The sequence below is a fragment of the Pteronotus mesoamericanus genome, unplaced genomic scaffold, assembly GCF_021234165.1.
Source record: "Pteronotus mesoamericanus isolate MK-2021 breed Mesoamerican mustached bat unplaced genomic scaffold, CSHL_Meso_final scaffold_99, whole genome shotgun sequence".
Lineage (NCBI taxonomy): Eukaryota > Metazoa > Chordata > Mammalia > Chiroptera > Mormoopidae > Pteronotus > Pteronotus mesoamericanus.
Window position 1 is genome coordinate 5,159,316 of NW_026555330.1, and position 24,631 is coordinate 5,183,946.

General features: G+C 38.3%; 1 protein-coding gene across 1 annotated transcript in view; it reads left to right on the forward strand.

Moving 5' to 3' along the window:
• RSBN1 (round spermatid basic protein 1) overlaps positions 1–22,393 on the forward strand; it is a 36,396-nt gene extending 14,003 nt beyond the window's left edge. The window contains exons 3-7 of the mRNA XM_054564985.1: positions 15,889–16,026; positions 16,336–16,478; positions 19,185–19,352; positions 20,559–20,667; positions 21,276–22,393. Of these exons, the coding sequence (XP_054420960.1) occupies positions 15,889–16,026; positions 16,336–16,478; positions 19,185–19,352; positions 20,559–20,667; positions 21,276–21,752 (1,035 nt within the window). The 3' untranslated portion in view covers positions 21,753–22,393. The remainder of the gene's footprint in view (positions 1–15,888; positions 16,027–16,335; positions 16,479–19,184; positions 19,353–20,558; positions 20,668–21,275) is intronic.
• The last annotated feature ends 2,238 nt before the right edge of the window (positions 22,394–24,631 follow it).

Sequence of the window (24,631 nt, forward strand, 5' to 3'; positions counted from 1 at the left end):
GGTAGGTAAACAATTTTATCTCGGTTTTCCATCAAAGAAACTGAGGCTTGGAGGTGTTCATTGTTATCCAAGGTCTATAATTAGTAAGTAAAGTCAGGGTGCAAACCTAAGCCACTTGAATAGTGTGTGCATCATTTAACCATACTCTTTCCTTACTTCAGCCATGAGAGAAGACACTAGTGCTCTTATTTGTCTAACACTATAGTCAGTGAAATTAAAATATCTCAGTTTAACCCAATATTCAGAAGGCAGTACTAATATTTTTAACAAATATCTTTAGATTGTTGATAATTAAGTGAATACCTTAGGTATTTTGGACTTCTGTGTTTTGTGAAGTCTTAGGAAGTTCTGTTAGGTCAAAAATAAAGTGAAGTAAACTTTTTATTACCTGAGAGACACAATTATTGGAAGTTATAATTTAAATATGTAGCCATAATTATTCATGAATGTATTTCAGTATTGTTCAGCAAACATTTATTGAGAACCCACCATGTACTGCATATTATATGTACCACGTATGTTCTTAAAAGGACTAATTGATGAGCCGAGTCTCGTGGAGATGAATAAACCAGCGATTATAATACATTTGACAAGTAATAGCTTAGAGTATGCATAGGGAAAGCAGCTGTGAGGGAGGGCGCGCGGTCTGTGGTGTTACCTTGCTCAGACCCGAGGTGGTTAGAAAAGGCATTTTAAAGCATGTAATGCTTGAGTAGAGTCTTGAAAGATTAGTACTTAGCTTAGTAAGGGCATTAAAAGAATAATAGCCTATGCAGACACACAGACATTAGAGAATGTGGCATTTTTGGGAAGCTGCAAAGAGCCTGATACGGCAAGGATACATGCTGACTTAAGGGGCAGTAGTGAGAGTTGAGACCAGAGAAATAGACAAAATCCAGACTGTGAAGAGCTTTATATGCTGTGCTAAAAAAAAAAAAAATCGTACTTTTTGTTAAAGGTAATGAGGAATCATTGGTGAATTTTAATAGGGGCATGTTATCAAGTTATGTTTGCAAAGGTTACACAGTGGAGGATGGGCCTGAGGAGCAAAATGAGATTTGAAGCAAGAAGACTGGTTAGGTTACTATGGTAACCAGACAGAAATGATTTATGCCCAAACTGATATTGATGCTAGAGAGGACGGAATGAAATTTGAGAAATAATTAGAAGATGGATTATTTGCACTTGGTAAGGGAGAAGGGTAGAGTCTTAAGATGTGATTTTGACAATGGGCTGATAGTGGTGCTTGTAACAAAGTCAATACAGGGTTGCAGAAGCTGGTTTTGGGATGGAAAGTGTTGATGAGTTCTGTTTGAGATATTTTGTGTTGGCGGTACCCGTGAAGACTGGTTAGACATGTCTATTAGGTAGTTAAATTTATGGCTCGAAGATGGGGAGACGTGGCTAGGGTGGAGATGCAGAAGTTGAATCTATTAGCATATAGGTGATCCTGGAACAGCATTAGAATGGACAAGAGAGAAAGCAGAGGATCTAATCCTGCGATGCACCAACATGTAAGTATGAGGAGCATGGGAAGAGATCAAAAACAAAGAGAGGTAGAACGAAGTTAGGATGCAAGTTTCTAACTTTTATGAATGATGGCGTGATTAAGTATCATATCCATATGAGGGACCAAGTAAGATAAGGATGGGAAAATACTAGGTTGCTCAATTGGGAATTGAATTGGAAACATTATCAAAAGCAGTGCTTTGCAAACTGTGGCCATCTAAGCATTGTAAAGTATGCCTTTTTATTTTCATTTTATTTTATTTTTTTTTAGAAGCTTGCTATACTTAAAGAGTGCTCTATGTAGGAATTTGACATCAACAGGGAGCTTGCTAGAAATGCATACTCTCGGACCCCTAGTGAGATCTTCTCAGTCATAATCTGCATTTTAACAAGGTCCCCAGGTAATCCATGTGCACATTAGAGTAAGAGAAACTCTACATTAGCACTCATCCCCACTAGCTGGAGGAAGTAAAAAGTAATTTGTGCAGGAAAAGCTCAATCTTCTGTTATTTTTCTATTTTTAAACTATTGTAGTCACAAAGCTAGGATGCACATACAGATTTTTTTTTTCATTGAATATTCTATAAAACTTAAATATTCTAACACCAAAGGAGGTAAGTTATGATAAATAGTAATTGAAGCCCCAGGCTGATCCTCAGATTTGATAACTTAACTCTCAGCAGTTGATGCAAGGATAACTTTGTTTGTAAAGTTTGAGTTCCTACTCTGAAGGACTACAGTATGTTATTTTTATAATTCTGTAGGATTATTCAGGTCCAATTAGTTTTAAATAATCATTGGCTAAATAACAATTTTGACCAAACCATTTAAGTGTTTGTGGAATCTTTTGGTCATTTAATAGAGAAAAATTAATGTTCACTTGGAAATGTATTTTTCCCTAAAATATATAAATATATATATAGTTTTAGGAATACATGTCATTTGATTTGTGTGTGTGTGTGTATGCATAGGTGTTATATTGTGCAATTTTTGGTGATAGACCCCCCCCCCCCCCCCCCCGTGCCAAATCCTCACCTGAGGACATGCTAATTGATTTTAGAGAGGGGAAGGAACTGGGAGAGAGAGAGGGAGAGAAACACCCATCAGTTGCCTTTTGTACATGTCCCAGGTGGGGACCAAACCCCACCTAGGTATGGTCCTGATGGGGAATTGAACCTATGACCTTTCAGTTTACAGGGAGACGCTACAACCAACTGAGCCACATTGGCCAGGGCAAAAACTTTTTTAATGGCTTTAAATTTTGAAGTGTTTTACAATAAATATGCAATATTGGATTGCCCTCCTTATACAAATAGTATGGCAGCTGATAAACTGATTAAAAATTCAAACACTCTTCTAGTCATCTTACGGCCTAACAGGATTTTAGAGTAGGTGGGGACCATTTCCTAGCCTATGTTTTTTTGGTTGTAACCTTCTCCAAGGTTAAAGAGTGGCAGTTCTTCAAAGAGGAATTGTTTTTTCCTGTCTTTGAATGGTATTAAATCCTAGAGGTGAGTGTTTAGCAAATTTTAATGTGCATATAAAGTGCAGGTTTTGACTTTGTAAGTCTTGGTTGGAACTTTATAGTCTGTGTTTCTAACAAGCTCCCAGATGAAGCTGATGTTGCTGGTCCACAAACCAGCAAGACTAAAGGTCTTAAATTCTGTACGTGAACTGCAAACAAGCAACAAAAAACAGTAGAAATACAGTGACGTTAAATGGGGAGTTGTTTTAAACATCACCAGCTGCGGCTGTTTTCGCCTTAGAGCAGCTAAGCAGTGGAAGGGTGCAGGTGGGGAAACGCAGACACTGTGCTGGGGAGAGAAGGTCAGTGTAAAAGGTGTACCTGCTGCAGTAGGGTTTTTTCTCTTTACCTGGCAAATGGGTATATTTTACGTTCTATGTTTTTTAAAGTTTCTGTATATATATAAAATTGAAGTCTTTTATTGAGGATCATAGCTCTTTGACTTTATTTAGAAGTTTGTATAAATGTCACTTTTATTACTGTAACATGGAAAAGCCTCGTGCTCCAGAGAAAATCAACAAATGTTATTTCTTCATTTATTGTGTATTGTGGCTAGGCCTAACATGGGCTTATTGGCATTTACTATGTTTGATTAATATAGTTAACATTTTACAGTGAATTGGTAGTACTAGTAGAACTGATAGGGTGCTTTGTGGTTTGGTAGTAGCTAAGAATTTCCTAAGGAACTATACATGAGTGTGTTGTTATGTAAAAGGAAAAATATTTTAAGATGCCTTTTTTTTTTTTTAAATAAAGCAGCATAAAATGGTAGGTTTGGTTCTTTTTTTCTGTCATTCTAAGTACAGTTTATAATCTCCCTTTTGACTCAAACTGCTTTTCCACTATACATCTTGAACCACAAATGCCTTTCTATTCATAGGTCACAAGGTTAAGAAGACTGCTGGCTAGCTTTTTCCTTTCTGGTTTTTAAACAATCAGCTTAAATAGGTTTCTCCTTGAAACATGAGTTCTGTGAAATAATTATTCCCCCCCTACACACAGGGTTTTCCATATAGTGTATCTCTAGCATAGTGTTAAGTTTTGTTTTTAATAATTTTTAAAAAATCATTACCTAAGGATATGTGCCCTGACAGGAAATCGAACCCGCAACCTTTTGGTGTACAGGACAGTGCTCCAACCAACTGAGCCACCTGGCCAGGCTGGTAATTCTTTTTTGTTTTTCCGGGGGGGGGGCATTTTAGGTTTACAGCAAAATTGAGCAGAAGGTGTAGAGCTTTCTCACATACTGCCTGCCCCTGCCTATGCATAGCCTTCCCCATTATCCACATCCTCCACCAGAGTGGTACATTTATTGCAGTTGATGAACCTGTATTGACACATCATAATCACGCAAAGTCCATGATTTACTTTAGAATTCACTCTTGGTGGTGTACATTCTGTGGGTTTTGACTTACATGTATCCATCATGGTAGCATACAAAGTATTTTCACTGTCCTAGAAGTCCTGTGTTCTGCCTGTTCATCCCTTTTCTCCTTCCCCCAACCCCTGCCAACCACTGCTCTTTTTATTGCATCCATAGTTTACCTTTTCCAGAATGTCATAAAGTTGGGATCATATACAGGGTGGGGCAAAAGTAGGTTTACAGTTGTGAGTATGCAAAACACAGTTTATTCTTGTATTATTAATTATTGTATCATTTTCCATATGAACAACTGTAAACATGCTTTTGCTTTTGCCCCATCCTGTAGTATGTAGCCTTTTCAGATTGGCTTCTTTCACTTAATAATACATTTCAAGCTTCCTCCATATCTTTTCATGTCTTGATAGCTCATTTCTTTTTAGCACTGAATAATATTCCAGCGTATGGATGTATCACAGTTGATCCATTTACTTACTGAAGGATATCTTTAGTTGCTTCCACGTTTTGGCAATTATGAATAAAGCTGCTATCTTTTAACTTTTAAACTGACTTATTAAAAGTTGTATGTATTGGGAACACAGTTGACCTTATTTAACTCTCAGTAATTGATACACGGTAACTTTAAAGTTGAGTTACTAGTCTTAAAGACTGTATACATATGACAGATAGCAACATATATAGTACTCATATAGTTGTTTAAACTATAAATATTATAGATATATTAAATTTTTTGAATGCATGCAAAGCTAGGCAGTATTTTCTTAGGGGTATTTTCCCCCTTGATATCACAGCCCTCCTCTCCCCACTTTGCCTTCGGATTTTACTGAAGGCTAAACTTTCCCTGGTGGGCATTATGTCTGCTGTTTCCGTGGCAGTGCTAGTTTTTCTGTCCTTCGGTCTCTCCTTGCCTCCCTCCAGTTCTCCTAAGAACTGTTTCTTCCTTCACTGTGTCCCCAGTAGGTACTCTTTGGGAGGTAGTGGAACGCAACTTGTTCTTTGCTTTTGAGTGCTCTTTCCAGGCCAGAGCTTCTCAAACCTGCCAGATCCTAAGAATAATCTAGGGTTGTTAGTTTCAAATACATAGCAGAATCTTAGGTTCCTCTCATGGAAATTCTGATTCATGAGATCTGGAGTGAGGCCTGAGATAAATACCGCAAGTAATTCAATTCCTGTGACCAGGCAGGTTTAAGAAACACCATTTAACACTTTATACCATCTATTATTAGTCTGATTCCTTTATTTCACCTGAGATACCATTGCCTTAGAATGTCATAGAATCATACATCAAGGGCCCTTGGAGGTAATCTTGTCTAAGCTCTACATAGTGCAAATGTTTTTAATCATCATTTTTGGATTATTTTTCAGGAGCTTGTTTCTCTTGAAGGTTTCATAAGGCTTCCAGTGGGCCCTCAGCCTTGTCTAGGAAGTTTAATTCTTTTCTTTGGTCAGCTTGCTTTCCTGTTCTTCATGATGACTATTCAAACTTTGTAGACTTCTTTTCTGCATTTCTTCCTGTTACAATAAAGAAGATATTCCACCTCCTCCTGAAAAGCTAATCCTGTGTTCTGGATTTCATCCCTTGCCTTATTTAGGGTTTTTAAAAATTGTTACAAAATATATATAACAACACTTACTATTGAACTATTTGAAGTATATAACTCGCTGCCATTCAGTGCTTTCACGGTGCGGTGCAGCCATCACCACTGTCCATTTCTAGAACATTGTCATTATCCCAAACAGAAACCGTACCCATTCGCTTAAGAGCTTTACTCTCTCCCTACCCCTTCAATCTCCCTCCTTTACATGTAAACTGCAAATTGTATTAGGTGAACTCCTGTTTTATTTTTTCCCTTATTTTATTTTTAAAAAAGATATTATTTATTTTTAGAGAGAGGAGAACGGAGGGAGAAAGAGAGAGAGAGAAACACCGATGTGTGAGAGAGACATTGATTGGTTGCCTCTTGCTTGCCCCCAACTGGGGACCTGGCCTGCAACCCAGGCATGTGCCCTGACAGGGAATCAAACTGGTGACTTTTTGGTTCACAGGCCAGTTCTCAAACGACTGAGCCATACCTGTCAGGGCTGTTTTTCCTTATTTTAAATAAAAGAATAAGCTTTTTCTTTCTCCCCAGAAGTAAATTCTTATTCTGAATGTGGTTTATCATTTCAGTGTATATTCTGATATTTTGCTATGCATATATGAACAGAAATAAGATATATACACACACATTTTGTGTGATTCAGCAGTTTAATGAGTAATAAGTTGCCTGTATCAATCTGTAGATTGCTTTGGTTCAACATTGCTTTTGAGAATATTGTTGATACATGTAAGTCTAGTTGGTTCATTTTAACCACTGTATTTGGTATTTTGTTGTGTGACTATGTCACAATTTATTTATTCTCCTATTAGACATTTAGGTTGTTTACTATTTTGTAACATGTCGCAGTGAGAATGTATGTGGAGGTCTATCCTGGATTATGTGTCCTGTATATATCCCTTATATCCTGAACGTATATGTCCTGGGATTTCTGTTTGCATTTTCTCCTGTTCTAGGATTCCATGACTGTTTTGTTGCCCATATTCAATGGCTGGAATGAGACCTCATTTGTCTAAAAGTCTTTCTTCTGTTATTATATTTGATTGGCACTTTAGATAGATGTGGAATTCTAGGTTGGGGGTCATTTTTCTTCAGATTTATAAAAGGCGTTACTCAAGTGTCTTTATTTTAGCTTCTGTTGTTGCTGTGGAGAAATCCAATGTTGTCATGATTCCTGATGCTTTTTTAGGTGCTTTGTTTTTTTCCTCTCTGGAAGCTTACAAACTCTCTGTACTGCAGCATTTCAGAAAACCAAGGTTAATATGCCTTAAGATGTGTCTTTTGTTGTTGTTTTTAAATTTATTATAAAATTTCATACAAAGTGGAATAAAGAATACTAACAAACACCTACCTGTGTTCTTACTACATTGTCCAAGAAATAAAACATCAGTGTAGTTGAAGGCCACCCGAATTCCCATGATTTTCTTAAATCTCATTGGTATGAGCCTTTTTGTATTCATTATGATGAGCATTTAGGCCTTTTAAATATGGAAATGTATATCCTTCCACTGGGGTACATTTTCTTGTATTATTTCTTTGTTACTTTTTTTCTTTGTTAATTTCTTACCTCACTTTTCACTGTTCTTTTTTTCTGAAACTTTTATTAGTTGGATATTAGGCCTTGTGATTGAATTTTTCCTTTATTTTTCTGTCTTTTTGATCTACTTTCTGGGGAGATTTAACTATCTTCTTTTCCCCCTTGTTGATTTACTTCATCTGTAGTGTTTTAAATTTAAGACCTTTTTCTTTGTGTTAATTTAAAAGTAACTTCTTGTTATTGTTTCATGGATGCAGTGTCTTTATATCTTTACTATTAATTGTTCTTATTTTGAAATTTTCTCTTATTCCCTAAGTTGTGTCTGTTTCATCAAGTTCCTTTTTGTTTTAATTTTCTGTTTGTGTTAGATATTTTATTCAAATGTCTGGTGATCTGTTTATATTTAAACATGAGTCAGTATAAAACTGATGAGAAACTCTGACTATGTAGGTGGGACTTACTGTTGACTGCCTGGTTAGGGACAGTCTGACTGCATATGTCACTGTGAGGAGAGCGCCAAATACCAGCGTTTAGAGATCTTTTTCCTGGGGCTTTTAATTTCCACACTTAAGAATCTCCCACATTTTTTCAAGGGAAATAGGGTAGCTTATACCCCTGTTTGTTAGAATTTTTGGAGCTTACCTATGGAAGTAGGTAGGTGATTTCATTGTTAAATAAATAAAATTTTACTTAATTTCCTGATTTCAGAATAGTGGCTGTCTGCCCTACTTGTGCCTCTTATCTATCTTTGTTTCTATAGTCTCTTTGGTTCACTTTCCCCACAAAATATGTAGGGATGGGGAGAGGTGGAAGGTAAGTGGAGGGTTTTATCTGACCTTTGTGCAGATTTTAAACTCATCTCCCTTGTTTTTTGTTATGTGCTTTGTTCCCTACGTGGGCTATGTGATACTTAGCCTTAATGAAGTTCCACAGCACAAACTGGCTTTTTGGGATCTTCCATACAGGAACTCAGTATTCACAGGTTTCAGTCTGCTAATGCCCCTCCCCATATGCTTTTTACCTTCTAAAAATGTTTTGACAGTTTTTATCTGTCATTTTTACATCAGTTCTCTTTGAACTTCTGGGATTTATATAGCCTTTCTGTTTACTCTCACTTGAGTGGGGTTTTGATAAGGAATAAAAATAAGTCATGGTTCATTCTGCCATTTAACTACCAGTCCTCTTCGCCTTTACCAAATTCTTCCTAATAGCATTAAAACACAAAAGAGGACTTAAATGGAAAGATATACTTGGTTCTTGGATTAAGAGGAATCAACATCAAAATGATGATTTTCCCTAAATTATAAATGGAACACAACCCCAATAAAAATAGCAATGATTGTTTTGTTTTTTTTTCCCTGGGACAACCAAGCTGACTTTGGAGTTTATATGCAAAAATAAGCAGGCAAGAACAGTCAAGGAAGCTTTGAAAAAGAAAAGCAGTCACACAGAGGTGCCCTATCACATACCAGTACATTCTAAAGATGGAATTTTTAAGTAAATGTATACTAGTTTATGCATGCCATTTAGTCAAGCAGAGAAGTCCAGAGATAGAGTCAAATAAATATAGGCATTTGATATATAAAAATGATAGCATCTCAAATCATTGGTGGAAGAGAGAAGATAACGTTGGGACATCAGGGTACCTGTGTAGAGTATATCTTCGTATCCAGTGATATCAACTGGGGTCAAATATTTAAATGTAGAAAATAGAGACATAAATTTAATAGAAGAAAAATGGAAGAATTCTCATAACTTTGCAGTGGGAAAGATCTTTTCAAATTAGAACCAAAACAAAGCAAGATAAAAATCTCTGGGAACAAAGTCAAAAGACAAATTATGAAAAATTACTTACAAGTCATATCCGACAGAGGTTTAAACCTTCCTAAACTATAGGGCTCTAGAAGTACATAAGAAATAACAAACAACCCAGTAGAAAGCCTTGTGAATGGACACTTCACAGAAAAAGAAGTACAAATGGTTTTTTAATCCTCTTACCTGAAAAGATACCCAACTTCATTCCTAAGAAAATGAAGTTAAAAGTAGTAAGATGCCAATTTTTACCTACCAAATTAGTAAAGATCTGAAAGTTTCTATTAACGAAATTTTGGGTCAACACACTTTTTATTTTTCTTTTAAAGATTTTATTTATTTATTTTTAGAGAAAGGAAGGGAGGGAGAGAAACATCAGTGTGTGGTTGCAGCTCATGCCCTCGCCTACTTGGGACCTGTCCTGCAACCCAGGCATGTGCCCTGCACTGGGAATCAAATGGGCGACCCTTTGGTTTGCAGGTCGGCACTCAGTCCACTGAGCCACGCCAGCAGGGCTCAACACATACTTTAAAAAATTTTTTTTTAATTTTTAATTTTTTTCAATTACAGTTTTCAGTCAATATTATTTTGTATTAGTTTCAGGTGTGCGGCACAGTGGTTAGACACTATATACTTTACAAAGTGTCCCCCCTGGTATTTCCAGTGCCCGCCTGGCACCGTGCATGGTTATTACGATATCATTGACCTGTATTCCCTATGTTGCACTTTATATCCTCGTGACTGTTTTGTAAATTAATCTGTACTTTCCAGTCCCTTCAGCTTTTTCACCCAATCCCCCAACTCCCCTCCCTCCTGGCAACCATCAGTCTGTTCTGCCTATGAGTTTGTTTGTTTTTGTTTGTTTAACACATAGTTTCATATATTGCCTGTGGGAATGAACATCATTTATACAACCTATTGAGGGTTGCTTGGTGTTTTTGTCTTAAAAATTCTCCCTCAATCCTTTATGTCCCTCTAACTACCAACCTTCCCTTTTTTTTCACAACAAACTTCTTGAAAGGATTGTCTGCATTTGTTGACCCCGTTTCCCCATCTCCCCTCAGACCCCACTGGGCTGGTGTCTGCCCTCCTAACCCGCTCTGTGGTGGGTGCTTCGTCTCCGTCTCACCGGGAGTCTCAGCAGCATTCTGACCAGGCTCTTCTGGGAGTATTTTCTTACTTTGACTTTATTAATGATGCTGTGTTCTCTCAGTTTTCTTCTTAACCTCTCTGACCATTTGATGACTTCTTTACATTCTTTTTTGTCAGCTTTTCTTCCTCTTTTTGCGATTTTTAAATTGGAACTTTCCAAGACCCCTGCTTTTTGAACTCTATATTTTCTCCTGTCAAGTCTCTTTTAAGACTGAAGTTCCAGTTAACTAGGATTTATGTCCTCAGTCTAGACCGCTTCTGATTTTAGACCCAGCTCCATTCTTGACATGGGCACTTGGTGCTTCAAGGGTGCTTTATGTTCCTCTTGCTGCTATAACCAAATACCATAAACATAGTGCCTCAAAACAACACAGATTTAGTCTCTTGCTGTCCTGTAAGCTCTGAAGGAGAATGCTGTGTTTTTTGTTTTGCCTTTTTTAGCTTCTGATGGCCATCTCTCTTTCCTGGCTTGTGGCCCCTCCCTCAGGCTTCAAAGTGCATGACCCCATGCCCCCCTCCAATCCTCATGCCTTCTGTGCTCTCTAATCAGATCTCCCTCTACCTCCTTATAAGGACACTTGTGATTACATTTAGGGCCCACCTAGATAATCTAGGATAATCTCCTCATCCCCAAATCCTTAATTTATTCAGAGCTGCAAAGTACTTTTGCCATATGAGGTAACATTCACAGGTTCCAGAGATTACTACCTGTTTGTCTTGGGGAGCCATTATTCAGCCTACCACACCTTCCAGCTCGCCACGTCCGGAACTGAAGATACCACTTCTCCCCCGAGACCTGGTCCTCCTCCAGTGCAAAGGCTGGCTTCTCCGTCTGGCTGCACAGCTAGAACCTGGAAGGCATCCTTGACATCCCTCTCTCTTTTCCATCATGTCTAGTCTTTCTCCAAGTCCTGACTATTTTATTTCCTGGATATTTTAAAAATCTTTATTTTTCTTTATTTTTTAATCAGATCACCGCTATTAGTGTGTTTTTTTTTTATATAGAATATTACAGAAGCCTCCTAATTGGTTTCCTCTTTCAGTGCCCTCCCGCCCCCTCCCCCCACCCGAGCTGGTCAGGGCCTCCAGAAGTCTCAGTGTGGCCATACAGGCTCGCTGTAGTCCAGCTACAGCTCATTGCTTCAGGGCCATCTTTAGTTAGTTAGTTAGTTAGTTAGTTAGTTAGTTAAAGACTCTGGAAACGGTGAGGCTTAAGAGATTTTTCTGTCCATGAAACTTGTTCTACAGATTTTAGTTCCTTGTTACTTTGAGAAACACTCTATACTCTTAGATCAGGATCCCATGTTCTCCTTAGCATCTTATACATTCCATTCTGAAGACTTGTCACAGTTTATAATTAAATATTTAAATTAGTGTCTGCTACTTGCTACTAGACTGTAAGTTTCCAGGAGTCAAGAACGTGTGTTGTTTGCTGTATCTGTGTTTAGGACAGTGTCTGGCATATAATATACAGTGAACTTTTATTAAAAAATTGATATGGCCTTGGCCAGTGTGGCTTAGTTGGTTGGAGCATCATTCTATAAACCGAAAGGCCACCGGCCGCGCCGTCAGGGCACATGCCATACCTAGGTTGTGGGTTTGGTCCTGGTCTGGGCTCATGTGGGAGGAAACCAGTTGGTGTTTCTCTCTCACATCAACATCAATGTTTCTCTCCCTCTCTCCCTCCCTCCTTTCCCCTCTCTCTAAAGTCAGTAAGCATGTCCTCCTGTGAGGATTAAAAGCAGAAAAGCAAACCAAGTGATGAAGGCTTTCCTATAGTTTCTATTCTTCATTTAAAGCATGTAAGTCTACTCCTCTGTGATAGGCCTCCAAGTATTTGGAAATGGTTGTGTCCTCACTTTAATCTTTTCATGTTAAATACTTTTGAATTACTTTTAATTTCTTTGCTTTCTCCAGTTTGTATGGTTTGCAGGTCACTAATCATCTTAATTGCTGTCTTTGGGTGTGCTAAACCCCTGTAACAGAGAGATCGGCTCACAGACAAGACTAGAACAAAAAAGTTTCTCAAGTCTAAAGGTCTTCGTGAGGTCATCCAGGATTCTACTTTGCTTCTGTCTTCAAGTTTTGCCATTCCCTTTCTTGTTGTCATATGCATGGTTGAGCCTGGCCCTCAAAAGAAAGAGGAAGTGGCTAGCAGGCCGCTTGCTTATTAAGACACGCTCTGGAAATTGCATAGGTAACTGAAGCCAACATGTCGTTCATTGGCCAGAACCTAGTCGCAGGCCACATTTAGCTGCCCGGGAGCCCAGCTCAGCTGTATGGCCAGGATGTCCTGCTGCTAAAGCAAGGGTGGAAGATCAGGTGCTGGGGGATAAGCCATAGTTTGCTTCTTTGGTATTAGGGTCACGTTGTTGGTACCTTTTGAATTTCTGGTGGTACATGCCTTCCACCTTCTAACTGTGCTGTTAATTATTTCAATGCAGCACAAACACTAGCATTTATTTAAAGATTTTACTCATATGATAGAGACTCTTAATCAGCTTTATTACTATAACTATTTTTTTTTAACCAGAGTTTAATAGCTGATTACTTCATTTCTAGCCTCAGCAAACACAAAGTTAACTATTTCTCCTCTTCAGGTTTACTTTCTTTCTAAGCAAGAGAAGGTAATTTAATTTTGCTTATATCACATATTAGTTATCCTAGATATTTGCATTTTAAGTTGTTTTCAAGTTCAGTGCCGTTGAATAAAGTGGTATTTAAATTAGGAAAACTTGGAGTACTGTGATATAAAAATATTAATCCAGTCTCCCTTTGTATGCAAAATTTAGTGTGGACTCCTTCAAATTAATATTGTATGAAGAGTTGCATAATCTCAAAGCCAGCAGACCAAGGAAATGGAAAATTACCAGAGGGGCAGTGCACTTCAGGATTGGCCTTGAGTTATGTGAGCTTTAAATTGAGATAAGTCTTCAGAATTTTTTCTCCCATAAGATGGTACCATCATGTATAATTTGGAAGTCTTTTTTGGTAAAGGAATTTCCTATAATTGGGAATAATCAGGGGAGGTGTTTAGGGGAGGTTGATATTATTACACCTGAAAGCATACAATTTCTAGAACTGGTATTGAAGGTTAAACCTGCTTTCATCATTTTAGGGTGCTTGACTGAGAAAAGTTAAAATAATGCTTAGAAAAGCTCCATTACTTCCTCTTCCTTCTCCTTCTATCCCGTGACCACCCTGCCTCCCCTGGCTTTTATAGCATGATGATCATCCAAACGAATGGAAGGTAACTAATTTAAATATGCAAGGTAATTATGGCCTGGGCTGTTGCTGCTAAAAGATCATCTAAGGTGATCTTGGGGGAAAGCTTTAGAAGGAATTTTTTTAAAAATTCGTGATAACTGAGAAAAAGATATACAGCTTTCCCCCCCCCTCTATGTATATAGCTGGCAGCGATGTTTATCTGTGGAAAATTGTGGAAGAAGAATAGTGCGTTGATTCTGAAAATGCTGCTAAAGAATTAATAATCAAAAATCATGTAAGAAATACTGGATGGTCATTCATGCTTTTTCTATTGAGGCAAAATAAGTGACATTTAAAAAAATTGCCCTGGCTAGTGTGGCTCAGTGGATTGAGAGAGGGCCTGCAAGTCAGAGGGTCCCAGGTTCACTTTCAGGTCAGGGCACAGGCCTGGGTCGTGGGCCAGGTCTCTGGTTGGGGGCGTGATAGGCAACCGATAGATGATGTCTCTCGCAACCGATAGATTGGTGTTTCTCTTCCTCCCTTCCCCTCTCTCTAAAAATAAATAAATAAAATCTTTAAAAAAAAATCTTTAATAAAACTGTAGCAGTGGTCCTGACTGGTGTGGCTCAGTTGGTCGGGCAGCGTTCTGTGAAGTGAAAGGAGCCAGTTGATTCCCAGTCAGGGCTCATGCCTGGGTTGTGAGTTCAGCTTCCGGTTAGTGTGCTTGCCACTGATCTGTGTTTTTCTCTCACATAGATGTTTTCTCTCCTCTTTTTTCCTCCCTTCCCCCTCTCTAAAAATAAATAAAATCTTAAAAAAAAAAAAAAAGGGCAGGAGCAATTGACTTTGTTTTGAATCTTCAATAGAGACCCACCTTATAAAAAAGTACATCTATATGTTAGGGTTTTCAATTTAATCGCCATCTTACTAAGGTAGAAAATGCTAGGTTACTGATTCAAGGTGGAAATCCTGGTTAATCCAGCATTTTTAGTCTAGTCATCTGTATACATAGGATCTATCTATACCCTTTAGACACATTCAGTTGGTTGGAGCATTGTCTTGTGGACTAAAAGGTTGTGGATTGGATTCCTGGTCAGGGCTCATTCCCAGGTTGCAGGTTCGATCCCCGGTCAGGGTGCCTATAACCGATCGATGTTTCTCTCTGTCATCAATGTCTCTCTCTCTCTCTCTCTCTCTCACTTTCTCTCTCCTTCCCTTCTCTCTCGCCCTCCTTCCTTTCTTCTCTAAAAGCAATGAAAAAATAAAGTCCTCTGGTGAGGAAGTAAATGAATAAGAGGTAGAAGTTTAAGGACATCTATGAAATGACTCAGTAATAATAGATTGTATTGATATTGGTAGATTTGATTTGAATGCTGGGATTCTTTAAGCTACAAATTTGTATGAAATACATTCTAAAGTCACGAGAGTTGCTACAGAGAAAATGTTTATGTGCTTACAGGTAACATTAGACTTCAGAAAAGGGAAAGATCATGAAGGGAGATCAGGAAGGCTTCCAGAAGAACAGAAGTCTTGAACTGATCTTTGAAAGATAGATAAGATATGGTTTGACAGCAAAGAGGACACTCCAAGTAGGGCAGATTCAAGAGAAGAATCATTGCAGGTAGAAATAACTTGGGCATAAGTTGGAGAGAGAAAAAGGTGAGCCTGACTAGGGCGGAGGACCTCACGTGGAAGTACCGGGAGATCGGGCTGGTAACAGTCAGCCCGGGTCTGGCCTGGTGGTGAAGCCTTTCCCGCTGGAGAGCACAAAGTGAACGTGGAGGGTTGCTCTGACCGTGGTCTGCCCTGCCAGCTTTATTGTTTATGATTTTCCTAAATAAAGATCACTTTAAAGTGTTTAAAGACTTCAAAAATTATTCTCAGAGAAGTTTAAGTATATCTTAATGTCTTCAATATTTCTTTGAGATGTTGGGACCATAGACTAAGTTGCACCTAAATTTGCTGTTTGTGGAACATAGATCAGTATATTTGTCGGTGTGCTTGGGTGCTTTTCTGTAACTACTGGCTTTGTCCAAGGTACTGACTGACCGTTGAGTTCTTAGTATGTAGAAGAAATAGCAACATTGGAAGCAATACCATAGTCTCATTCTTTTATTATATTGTAGTGTCTTCATTTCTTTCTCCCCCTCTTCCATGCTTATCTCAGGTCAACAGGACATACTGCTGTGGCACCTACCGAGCAGGTCCCATGCGGCAGATCAGTCTTGTTGGAGCAGTTGATGAAGAAGTTGGTGATTATTTCCCAGAGTTCCTGGATATGTTAGAAGAATCACCATTTCTGAAAGTGAGTGTTAATTCATAGTATTAAAGTTTGGATCATTACTTAAGTGGACACTTTTCACTAAAAATGATTAAGCTAATTTTGTCTGGTTAAAATGAAATTTTATCCAGTGTTTTGAATAGAAATGTTTAGGAAATTATTGGTACAAAATATTTCACTTCAGTTTCCTTTTGTGTATATAAATTACTGTCAACTACATTTATTTCTTCATATAACTACACAAAATAAGCTTCTTAGAGCTTTCCTCTGGGTGGGGAGGTTAACTTGTAAATAGTCTAACGTGTTTTTTAATGCGACACATCTGACTTCCAGATGACGTTGCCCTGGGGCACACTTTCCAGCCTGCGACTCCAGTGTAGGTCCCAGAGCGATGACGGACCTATCATGTGGGTGAGGCCAGGAGAGCAGATGATCCCTACGGCAGATATGCCAAAGTCACCCTTCAAAAGACGACGGTAAACAGTTATTTTTCTCAGGGAGCACTTTTTAACAGTTGATGGCTTATAAAAACGGTTGAGACCTGAGCACAGTTGGAACATCATTTGTCTGGATTGTTTGAAGGGCGGTCTCGTCATCAGTTCCTTAGTGCAGGCCACCCCTAGCGCAGTCATCAAGAGTGAGGCATCCTCCTAAAAAACATTTATTTTTCACTTCTTACCTTAAAAAGTAGGTCCTAACTGCCTGCAGGACAAAAGTCCTAACTCCTTCGTGTGGCTGACAAGGGTCCTTCATAACCTGGCCCCCGCAGCACCTCTGTGGTGTATCTGCCCTCAGCCCACCGTGGCCACGCTGAGTTCAGTGTCCACGGCCCTGCGCTGGGCTCTGTCCGTTTGGCTTGGAATGGCAGCCCTGCCCCCATCTTCCTCTCTGCCTGGCAAGCTCTAGCTAGATTTTCAAACCTCTTCGGAGATGTCACTTTACTTGTGAAGCTTTTCTTTGTTCCCTTCCCTAATAGTTTCCTTCTCTGAGCTCACGTGTTTTTGTTTTATTTTAAACTTAAGTTTTCAGGATTTTAAGGACAGGCATTGTGTTTTATTCTCTGTCTTTATGACACATTGCAGGTGATCGTGTTTGCTGAATGAAATCAATAATGTATTCTCCATAATAATGTACATTGGGCTAATATATTTTGTTTTTCAGGCACTTAAATGTAGATTAACTCACTCTAGTACTATGAAAAATCTCATATAATGAAACTGAAAATAAATACTTGCTTAGCTACAAATAGCAACTCAAAATAAGTACCCAGAAGTGAGTAATAATGGACTAGTCTAGACCTCACCTTAAAGCTCATTGGCAAATGATACCAGCGTTAAGTGTGGAATAACCCTAGGTTCTTGAGATAGCGCATGAAAACACTCTGTGAAAACTATATATGAATGCAAGGTGGTGCGTGGTAAAAACCTGGCAGTAAACTGAAACTACAACAGCTTTTCTACACCATGATGATGAAAGGAAATGACCACTGTTTATTTCCAGATTATTATAAACTTAAAAAAATTGGATAATAGAAAATAAACAGAAGGCAAAAATACCCATAATCCCACCTTTAGGCATATTAACCTTTTAAATTTTAGTCAATATATATTCATAAGATTTTTTAATTCAAACTGGTTCATGACATAGAATGTTATTCTGTGTGTCGAGAAGTCCGGAGAAGTCCGTAGGTGCCATATGGTCAGTGACTCGGCGCTCCCATCAAGGAGCCAGGTGTTTTCCTTTTTTCTGCTTCTGTCATTTTTTGACCTAGGCGTTATACTAACAACGGTTTCCTTTCTGGCTGCCGGTGGCCGCAGCAGTTCCAGGCATCCCATCTGGGTCTGGTTATAGATAATAGAAGAAGGGTCTATCTTTTATTTTATTTCTCTCTTAAGGCTAGAAACTTCCAAGAAGTCTCCTTAGCAGATTTCCTCTCGGAGCTCTAGGCAGACCAGTGCCTGCCTGTGCCTACTGCATCAGCCACTGGTGAGGGGAATGAGCTTCCTCGGCCCGTGAGCATCTGTGATGTCAGGACCTTCACTGTTACTGTGGGCTCGGATCTCATCTCTCTAGAAAGTAGTTCAATCATAGCGCAATAATAAGTATTTCAAGTTAAAGATTATTCAGCTTTTCCCCCACCTCCACTTGCGAATGAGGTCACACACGGGAGCAGATCCCTAATGAAAACCAGAGTTCCATCAGGGACAGAAAATGAGCGAGGGCTGCGGGGGGGGTCCCTCACAGTGCCCCCCACGGCGGGGAATGTCTGCTCTCCACACTCCTGCTTACACGGGGGGCAGGGGGCTGGTTTGCCTGCAGAATTTCACTTTAATTTCCCTTCCCCAGCCTTACTTCATTTCTGTCTAGTTATCACCATTATACCTGACTTTTTTTTTTCTTTTTTTTTTTTTGACTTGTAAGCTTCTCCAAAGTCTCTTGGCAGCCTGCTGCCTTTTCAGCTGCCACCTCCTCAACGTGTACTTTTAGGCCTTTGGCTTTCTCTGCTCAGTTTTATTAGTCCACGACCCTTTTAATAATTTTCTATCAGTAATTTATTTCCTTTGTTGCTTCTTACTCATTCTTTTACTATTACTTTAGATTATTATACTTACAATTTATTGAGCATATAAAAAGCAGGAGATAATATAAGAAGCTCTCATGTAATCAGTAGCAGTTAGCTGTCAACTCAGGCAATTCTGTTTCATCTGTACCTCTGTCCATTCCCCATCTTCTCCCCCTCCCCACGGCCACTCCCCCACCCTCCATGTTAGTGTGAAGCCTTTTGCTTTCATTTTCATGTAGATGCTCAGTTTGCTATCTTGAATCAAGTCTTGTAGAATGTTAGTGGAATTACAGGTGTTTTGAGTAAAAAATGACTCAGGGTAAAGCAATACACAGCCTTGAACATTGAATTGTATTTTCTGTTGCTAGGCAACCAAATTTTATATATCTAAACACTATATTTGAGCCGGAGATAGTTCCTTTATTGTCATTACCTACGAAGAGAGGAAGGTAATCACATTAAACATTCCAATAGAATGTGTTAAATGTAATCATCAAAAATCAGTTGAACCCTCTTACCTTTCTTCTTCTTTGAAATTTGGTATCTTAGCTGACTTTTTTGCCTTATTACTGTTAATACTTTTTTTCTTCCCTTTACTTCACAACCAAATCAACTCCAGATCAATGAATGAAATTAAAAATCTCCAGTACCTACCTCGGACCAGTGAACCCCGTGAAGTTCTCTTTGAAGACAGGACAAGAGCTCACGCTGATCACGTAGGTCAAGGGTTTGACTGGCAGAGTACGGCCGCTGTTGGGGTTTTGAAAGCTGTACAGTTTGGCGAATGGTAAGTTAATGGAGCTCAACTGCAAGGTTGGTTAATGTTGTCTCAGAAAATCTAGTCTCAGTTTAAAAGATCGGGGACTACTTTTTCGAAAAATTGTAAAATGCACAGAACAAAAGTAAAAGTCAACCATTTTTAAATGTACAGTTCAGGAGTGTTAAATGTATTCACTTTGTTGTGAAACAGATCTCCTTAACTTTTTCATCTTGCAAAACTGAAACTTTATACCCACAAGCCATAACTCCCTTTCCCTCACACCCAGGTCCCACAAATCATCATTCTTTCTGTGTCTGTGAACTTGACTGTAATATCTCATATCACTGGACTCATACAGTAGTTGTCTTTTGTGATTGGCTGGTTTTATTTAGCATAATGTTCTCAAAGTTCATAGCATCCTCAGGGATTATCCATATTGCATCATGGGTCAATTTCTTTCCTGTTAAATGCTGACTAGTATTCCATTATATGTGTATGCCACATGGTGTTTATCTGTTATCCATCAGTGGACACCTGGGTTGCTTCCACCTTTTGGCTGATAGAACAAATATCTGGTGTCCTTGCTTTTAATCTTTTGGATCTATACCCAGAAGTGGAATTGCTAGACCATGTGGTAGTGCTATTTTTAACTTTCGTAGGAACTGCCATACTGTTTTTCCATAATGGCTACACCCTTTTACATTCATTTGGGGCACAGCTTTAACAAAGTTCACGTTAAAACTTTCTATTTGGTTTTCATATTTATGATATCAGGACCCTCAATATTATTATAGAGTTGGATCTAATTTTTCTAAAACATAGTTCAGTCACAGCTTGATAATAATTATTCCAAGATAAAGATATTCTCCTTTTCTTCCTCTTCTCTACTTTGGAAAACGGGAAGGGCTGACACTTGTGTGGCTGACGACCGCAGGGTGGCGTGGCGGTGGCGGGGCCGCGTGCCGCCCGTGTCACTGGTCCAGGGGACAACTCCCTGTTTTTAGCCTCTGTTGTTTTCGTTTAGTAACAACTAATCTAATTTTCTTGTTTAAAAACAGTTTTTTTAGTGTTTTGTTTATTGTTTCAAGCTGATGAAAGGAGCAAATGTATACTTTGTTCTTAGGAGCTATACTCTATTTCTATACTAGAGTAGCAGTTCCAAGGGTAGGGAACCTGAAATTTGTCATTTTCCATTGTTTGATTGTTTCTGAAGCTTACTCTTATTAATCTTAGGAGTGACCATCCTCGCATAACCAAAGATGTGATTTGTTTTCATGCTGAGGATTTTACTGATGTTGTACAGAGACTTCAGTTAGACCTTCATGAACCTCCAGTTTCTCAGGTAGTGACTCTTACTTTTTTGTTACCCTTTAAGTGAGATTTTGGAAATAAGTGTCTTTATGCATTTTATTTTGCCTTTTATCTTATAGTTGGAAACATGGGATGGTGGACTTAATTTTATGACTATTTAAGGCTTTTTGTGGAGGGTCTCGAAAATCAGCGTTTCCCAATCAGAATGCCCGAGATTCCTTCAGTGGTGGGCCCCGGATGGTCAGAGGGCCTGGGCGCCTCAGTTCTGGCCCCCTGAGTCCCAGCTGTGAGCCCCATTGCACTGGGTGCCCACCTGCAGAAGGTTGAAAGACTGAAGAAGCAGATAGATGTTGCCCTTGTGTATAGCAAAGAACATTGATACTTAGCTGTAATTTAAAATACTTATTTAAATGATTATCTAGGCTATCTTGACTTGAGCCTGTCCTGTGTTGCTAGAGAGGTCGTAAAATATGAGGGAAAATGTTTGTCAAGCCTTATGGGAAATTTAAAAGCTGTATCTCATTTCGTATTCTTACGCTTTATTTTGGCCCCACCGGTTTCCTGTGCTAATTCTAATATTTTATTAAATTATTATGTATTTTATTTTAAAGACTCACGCAACTTGTTTTTCCTCTTCAGTGTGTGCAGTGGGTGGATGAAGCTAAACTAAACCAAATGAGGCGGGAAGGCATTCGCTATGCTAGAATTCAGCTCTGCGACAACGATATCTACTTCATCCCCAGAAACGTCATTCATCAGTTCAAAACGGTGTCAGCAGTGTGCAGCCTCGCCTGGCATATAAGGCTCAAACAGTACCACCCTGTTGCGGAAGCCGCTCAGAACACAGAAAGCGGTCCTGAGATGGACCGTGATTTAACTGGAAAGCGAGAGTTAGAAGTTGACTCCCAGTGTGTGAGGATAAAAACTGAACCTGAAGAAACCTGCACAGAGATGCAGCTGTTGACAACTGCTTCGTCGTCCTTCCCACCTTCCTCAGAACTTAATCTGCAGCAAGATCAGCGGACACAGCCTGTTCCCGTTTTAAAGGCAGAGAGTAGACTGGACTCTGAGCAGCAGCAACACAAGCTACAGGAGCACGCAAGCACTCCTGTGTGATATGTACATATTCAAACACATTTTTTAACTTTTTTAAATTTTGATGTGAAGTTATAGTTTTATAACTGGCTTAAGTTAAGTTTTATTGGAGAAATCTTGCCTATAATTCTATAAAGAGAAATGACATTCCACAAATGTCAAGCATATCTTTTTTACACAGATTATGCAAAGTTAAGAGTTGTATCTTATCCCGTTAGTACAGTATGTAATAGTGGGTCTGCTGCTACTTTCTGTTTTAAGGTGTGAGGTAATAATTCAATCTCTTCTTCAGATCAAAATAACTCTGGAATAACAGATTCTTTTTGGATAAATTATTCACTTCCTTTAAATTTATCTTGTCTCTTGCCATATTTGCTGTTTTTATGATAGATTAGATTTATCATTTAGGACTGTCTTTATGGCACAGATTCAATTTCTACAGTAAAAATGGCATAGGTTGCAGGAAAGAGTTCCTGCGTCTTGTTCAAAGGCAAGTCAGTTATTTAGTTCCACCCGTAAGGAACAGGTGGTCTCAAAGGAAAATTCAGTGGCTCTCTGGTTTCTTAACAAAAGAGAAAGCACAGCACTTTCTGATCCAAACTGTCTTTTTTGTATCTGTTATTTAAAGCCCAGTGGATATTTTAATTAAAAATATCTAATGATGAATAGTTCTTGGTCATTCATTACCCAGGTTCATTAATCTTTCTAGAATACAAGGTAACTGTGGAAGCTAATTTGGGTGAAAGAGATAATGTTGGCCTGATACTTTCTTGTTCTGCCTCCTGGCTTCCTCGCATTTTGTGTGGATACTTTTACTTCCTAAACTGATTACGAATATCCACCTTAGAGAGTGATATCAATCTTTCTGATGAGGTTGCCATATTTTGTGCATGAAACTTTAGAAAAACTTTTTGTCACCTGGCACAAACCTCTTCATGACAAAGATCTACTGTTCAGACACTTCAATTCACAGTTTTAACTGGTGAATACTGGAGTTTATTTACTGTTACTCTGTGTTGTTACTTTCCAATAAAAAATATGGCACTAGACTTCATCCTAGAGTTTCAGGTAGCCCAATGCTTAGTGCCTGAGTATTTAATTTTTTTTTTCCCCAACAGGCACAGTTCATATAGCTGGTGTAGTCTTCCTATTGTTTCAGAATGTTAATGTGATACACATTTTTACCTTAGTTAATAATACTGTAGGCCTTTTGTTTATTACAGGAAGAGTACTCCCCACACCTAAGGCCAGATTCTTATATCTACCTGGTTATAGTGCAATTTGGAGATTTTTTTCCTGGAGGGTGAGATTTGGAATATTTACATTAACATAGGCAAAAAAGATGCTGCTTTATTATGTCTGTCACCATGAAAACTTAGCTGCATCTTTTGAAATATCAAATATGAATTTTCTCTAAAATATTCTGAAATAGGTTAAATCTTATATAAATATTACTTTGTGCAATATTGTTGTGTAGTTAAATGCATATTAGCAAAGTATAGAGGTCACTGTAAACCGATAGAAAAGTAACCATCAGCAAATACTGCAGTGATTAGTTAGAATCTGTATTATTCCTTATATATATATGTATATGTATGTATTCTCTGTTAAAAAGGATAAAGACTAATAGAGAAACATTTCAATGTAAACCATTTATGAATTGAAAGTGATGTTGGTTTTAGTTATCTCTGTAAATAAGGTAATTAGAATGGTATGAAAAGTAATGTGATTATTGCAGGGGTGTTTTTAAATCTTGGGTATAAATTCTAGGGTAAATTCTAGTTTATCAAGACTAGTTTTTAAGGGACCTGCCTTTGAGGGTGCTTTTTGTTACTGGTGGGGGGGGGTTAATCACAAAGTATGTGGGTTTGGGTTCGTTCTTGTTTTTGTTTTTCTGTCCAGAAGAATTTCATAGAGCTTTACTAGGCTGTGCAAAGTAAAATTCTTCTCAGGCAACATTTGTTTTTTAAAATAATCATGAAGAACAAGGTTGCTAAAGCAAAAACTTTTTTATTTTTATTTTTCTTGTCTTCCAAGATCCGATTTCCCCATCTCCCACTTGCCATCCAGCAGATGCCATCTGTCATCTAAGCTGGTCATTGCTAATAAACAAGGAGACTGTCTCCTGACAGCCAGCACTGTGTGTGATCACTCAGGGACCAGCGGATCTGCAAAGACCTACAATCAAAAGCAAATCCCCATTTTCCTTTAATAAACCTTCTACCCTCACCTCCCATATAAACACATTAAAAGAGTATAAAAATGTTTAAAATCATGTACTACTTAATTCATTGTATGTTAGAAATGCAATAGGGAGAGAGAAACATTTAGCTAGTAATGTATCTGGAAACTCTGAATGTCCTATGTGAGTGAGTATTAGATTTTAATAGCATGCTTTAAAGACTGAAGAATATAAAAGCCCAAGTTTTGAGTTTCTTACTGCTTTCAAAGCTGTATCCTAGTTTAGTGATACAAATGATTGCAACTTTTCTAAATCATTAAATTATTTGGTTTGGTGGAGTGAGGCATGGAGCAAACTGGCGTCTTCTGATTTGTAAAGTAGTGATGGCAGTGAAGTTGTAACTGAAATTTAAGCTGATCTTCCTTTTTGGTATCTTATCCGTTGTGCCAACTCTTTGAGATAACTTGCAGAATGTGGCTATAAGTTTTAGTATTTTGTGGAGCACATTATTTTTAAATGTGCTATGGAAAGGACCCAGTATGTGAATATTTCTAACTTAGTAGCTAGAATGATTTTACAATATTTACTAATAAGAATAAAAGTCTTCCCCCTTACCCAGAAGTCATTCTATAATTATACCAAGATATGCTAGGACTAGGATTAGGATTCAAAGAGGTATTCCAAATTCATAAAGCAATAATAATAAAAACTTACGTAT